Here is a 4,600-nt window from a genome sequence, read left to right on the forward strand (position 1 = left end):
TCTGTCTCTGTCTCTGTCTCTCTCTGTCTCTCTGTCTCTCTCTGTCTATGTCTCTCTCTGTCTGTCTCTCTGTCTCTGTCTGTCTCTGTCTGTCTCTGTCTCTGTCTGTCTCTCTTTCTCTCTCTGTCTCTCTCTCTTTCTCTCTCTGTCTCTGTCTCTGTCTCGTCTCTGTCTCTCTCTCTCTCTCTCTCTGTCTCTCTCTCTCTCTGTCTGTCTGTCTGTCTCTCTCTCTCTGTCTCTCTCTCTCTCTGTCTGTCTGTCTGTCTCTCTCTCTCTGTCTCTCTCTCATTTTTAGTTCTGCTGAAAAATGCTTGGGGAGTTAGGGCATAAATTTATGATGTCTTCTGCTGCCACCACCTGGAAAATCCTGTGCAATTCATGAAATTCCCATCTGCATAGTTTATGAGATCCCCATCTGTGTTAGCTATGGAGAATGACAACAATTTGCAGAATAAAAACACATAACAACAAATCAGGGACCAGACTTCTTCACTTTGACACCAGAGATCAATTTCACCATTCATCAAGGAAGTCCAAGCTGAAGCTTCTAATGAAGTATTTTTGTTTATTAAGGCTTTTGTCTGTTTGTTTGAAGAATGAACTGTCTTAGGAAGTAGTAGGCTCCCATCCCTGGAGATGTGCAAATGGGGGCTGGATGTCTACTTGTTAGGGATGTCACAGAGGGGATTCCTGATGAAGTATATATGGGTTGAGCTATATGACCTTGGAGATTCTGAGATTGGGTGATTTGATGAGGTTCCAAAAACTTAAAAGCCTAGTGCATAACTTTAACAGTAAAGTTAGCAGTGTAGAACAAATCGGCTGTTCTTGCTTACAGAAAGATATTTTGTGTCAAGGCAGAAATGTAAAGCATTCTGATGCATTTTGTGATTTGTATTTCCTCACCCCTCCCAGTTTTCCTCAGACCTACTCTCTCAAACCCCAATTAGAAGATTCATCATTTACAGGTTTTGTTTTGCTTAGTTCTTTTCAAATTATAATGAATAATAGCACCCATTATGACTCTATTATAGATCTATAACGAACCAGAACAAATATCACTAACCAAATGACTAAATACCTACCCAGAAAGAAAACACACTTTAGCCCAGGTGGTAAACACATGGATCTGGTTTTCTATAAACATAAATTGGTGCCTTTCAACTCACACTACCTATTACACTAGTAAATGGATGAAATACAACATTAAAAATACTAATGCTTTTTGCTGCTTCAAGATGAAAAACAACATACAGACCCTAAAAATAAATTAGTGTGTGTTACATTTGCTTCTTTTGTTTTAAACAATGACTTGCAGACTAGAGTCAGGGGAGCAGTAAATGGCAAAAACCAGATGTTAAATGAGTTGTGCAGAAATAAAAATAAATAAGCAATGAAGATCACCATGGTAGAAGGAGGTAGGGTGATACCACTGGCAGAGCACCAAGGAGGGGCCAACAGGCCTGGGTTCCAGCATCAGTTCTACCAAAAGTCACTCTCTTGGTCTCAGTTAGCTCATCTGTAAAATAAGGGAATGGAACTAATGTGATTGAAACCCAAACTATGCAAATTAGTACTTATTAATACAGTGCTTACTATGTCCACAGTACCATACTAAGTATAAGGAACACAAAGACAAAGAAGAAAAATAGTCCCTGACCTCAAGGAGCTTACATTTTATTGAAATAAACCTACTAAAATGGTTGAAAAACAAGTTAATTATATTCATAATATTATAAATTATCCTAAATAAATTGTTGTCAAAAACTTAAAGAATATCCCCACAAAGTGGCCTCAATCAAGTTGTTTAACATTAATGTTGTAACCTAGCTGGGAAACTATATTAAAATGTCATACAGTCAGTCACCCATCTATTTGTACAACCCTGGTCCTATGGCACTGCCCCTTAATATTCATTTTACCTAAGGATATTGGGCAAGATACTCATTCCTCAACTGCTACAGATTTATAGAGAGAGACAGCACACTGCTGTTGTAGCTCAATCATTTTTCAGTCATGTCCAACTCTCTGTGAACCCATTTAGGGTTTTCCCAGCAAAGATCCTGGAGTGGTTTGCCATTTCCTTCTCCAATTCATTTTACAAATGAGAAAACTGAGGCAAACAGGATTAAGTGATTTGCCCAAGGTCACATAACAAGTAAGTGTCTGAGGTCAAATTTGAACTCACAAAGATGAGCCTTCATAACTTCAGACCTGGAACTCTGTGCCACCTGGCTTCCATTGCATACTGCTAATTTCTGGGAATTGTCTAAGAAAAATAATAAAGAGGTGGGAAGGGAGAATAACAAACTACTTGAAAACAAAAAGCATTCCTTTTATTAGCACATCCTAATGGGGGATGAGAAATCAATTAATAACTCACATTCAATAGAATAAGCCCTTCATAACCTCCTAGCATCAGTGTATGCCCCAGTTTCATCTGTCTTGTACTAAAATGAAAGATCTGGGCTAGGAGAGCATTAGAGTTAATGATGAAATCTACACACTTGGAGGATGGGGTAGCACACTTTTTATTTATAATAACAGGGAACTCCAGAGCCATGAAGGTAACTTAATTAATTGCAAGGATCTTCCAAAATAACCACTTTTAAGATCCAAAGAGAAGGTGCTAGCTCCTTTGAATGGTCATGAAGAATTGGGGAATTTTAAGAGTAAAATCACAACATTGAGCTCTTCTGATGTGAGCTATTCCCTTAAAACTGGTGGAATGGAGGGGAAGTTTCCTTTCCTTCACTTTCCATCTAGCCCTCAGGCCAAAGAGGCAGGCACACACAATTCACACACCCATGCACACCCAAAGCCAACTTTAAAACATGTCTATACAAACCATCCTTACCACATTACTTTTAACTCTCAAAGTAAAGCACATCATAAACACCAAAAACATTTCTAGGTTCCTTACGATTAAAGGACATATAAAACAAAAAATCTAGTATAATACCTTTTGGGTAGCTGAAGCAAGTTAAAGCAGAACTGTTGTTCATTTTTTTAAAATTGTGTTAATCTACACGACTTCTAATGGCAACAACTTACTGCCAAGTCTGTGCAGACTAAATACCTTACCAAAAAAACTTCAAATTTAGAAATGAGAAAAAAAATTGGATTTGGGGAGGATCCCATGGAGTGAGTGACCACTATTGAGGATAATGGGCCCTTCCTTCCATATCACCTTAGAAATGTATTTTTGTTTTTATAGATTTCTGGCCTTCACCTCTTACCACACCCAATTATTCTTCCTTAAAAGTGAGGGTTTCTAATCCAATTCAAAATACCACCACCAGCTCCTCTCTACCTCTACCAAAAAAAATTAACAACAATAAAAAAAACCCATTCATATATAACTATGACAAATGGGTTTTCACTCTTACACAATCAATTCAGTTTTGAGAAATGAATCTCAATTAAACCCTTGCCCCAACCTCTATTTCCCATCTCATTTTTCCTCCATGCCTTTCATTTTCAACCTAGGGAATCTAACACAATTCAATTCAACACATTCATTATGGCCTCTGTATACAGAGCATTGTACCAGTAAGTAAAGGATAGGGGAAGGGGGAGGTGGACTAGAGATACAGTGATTAAACAAGACAGTCCCTGCCACAAAAACTCCAACGTTAGATATGAGATGTCACTCCTTAGTCGGGGAAAAAAAAGAATGAGCCCAAGCCATAGCCCAATCCACAATCCCAGCGAGGGCGCGGTGGAGGGGTGAGAGTTGGGAGAGAGGTGAAGGAAGGAGGAGAGAAGAGAGATAGGGGAGAGGAGGAAAAAGAGGAGAAACTCCTGCCCCCAGGACCCATTAGAACAGGTGCCATATGTACATCAGCTATCCCATTTACTGAAAAGCCGTGAAGGGGTGCAAAGAACAGTCTGCCTTAAAAACCATACGAAGAAAAAAGACCTAGCCTGCTTACAAGTCGTAACATTCCTTTTCCCCTGGGCATTGTAGTCACCGCTGCCACTTGCCCCCATCTTCATGGGGATAAAAATATCTAAAATCCAAGAAATAAGAGCTCTCTCTGGCTTTCTTAAGTGAACAATCTTCTACACTGAAAAGGACTTTGAGACTCCTCTGCAACCTCGTCTTTTTAGAGATGAGGAAAGAGATATTTAGAGAAGTGAAATGACTTGCTCAAGGTCATACAGGTAGCCAGCAACAAAGTTCGTACTCTAACCCAAGTCCACTGGCTTAACTGAAGCGCATGTCTGGGTAGTGTTGGAATTTTATCAGGCCGGCTCTCAGGCCATATATCTTTCCAGCTCCCGCTCCCAATCTACCTCCTCCCCCATGCACCCATCCCACCCCACTCCCCCAAAAAGTAAAGATCCAACAGACAAATGAAACAGGAAAACAATGCACCTCAGCTCTGCATCCTAAAACACAGGTCCCTCTCCCTGGCCACAGTTCATTCGTCTTCCAAGTATACCATGTTTCTCTTCAGATAATTCCTAGACCACCACGGCCCGGCCCCAAATCCTCTTCCTCTTCCCCGCCTAGGACAGTGAGACCCCGCCTCCAGACAAGAACCCATCTCTTCTACTCCTCTGGCCCCCTAGCCAGGCACTGGGGAGTGGCGGG

At 40.5% G+C, this 4,600-nt stretch overlaps 1 protein-coding gene across 6 annotated transcripts in view; it reads right to left on the minus strand.

Annotated features, from left to right (window-relative positions):
- The window catches only part of RAMP3 (receptor activity modifying protein 3), a 57,912-nt gene that overhangs the window by 52,155 nt on the left and 1,157 nt on the right, over positions 1-4,600 (minus strand). For 2 of the 6 annotated variants that reach the window (XM_069095459.1, XM_069095458.1), the window contains exon 2: positions 1,405-1,519. The exons of 2 other annotated variants lie outside the window; for them this stretch is intronic. In XM_069095459.1, coding sequence (XP_068951560.1) covers positions 1,405-1,477 — 73 coding nt within the window. In that variant the 5' untranslated portion in view covers positions 1,478-1,519. Of the gene's footprint in view, positions 1-1,404; positions 1,520-2,188; positions 2,206-4,381; positions 4,530-4,600 lie in introns of those variants that run through there. 2 more of the 6 variants (XM_069095457.1, XM_069095460.1) reach the window with 2 other exon arrangements.

Source organism: Petaurus breviceps, unplaced genomic scaffold (assembly GCF_028583685.1).
Source record: "Petaurus breviceps papuanus isolate PSGF00001 unplaced genomic scaffold, PetGlider_PUasm1.0 227, whole genome shotgun sequence".
NCBI lineage: Eukaryota > Metazoa > Chordata > Mammalia > Diprotodontia > Petauridae > Petaurus > Petaurus breviceps.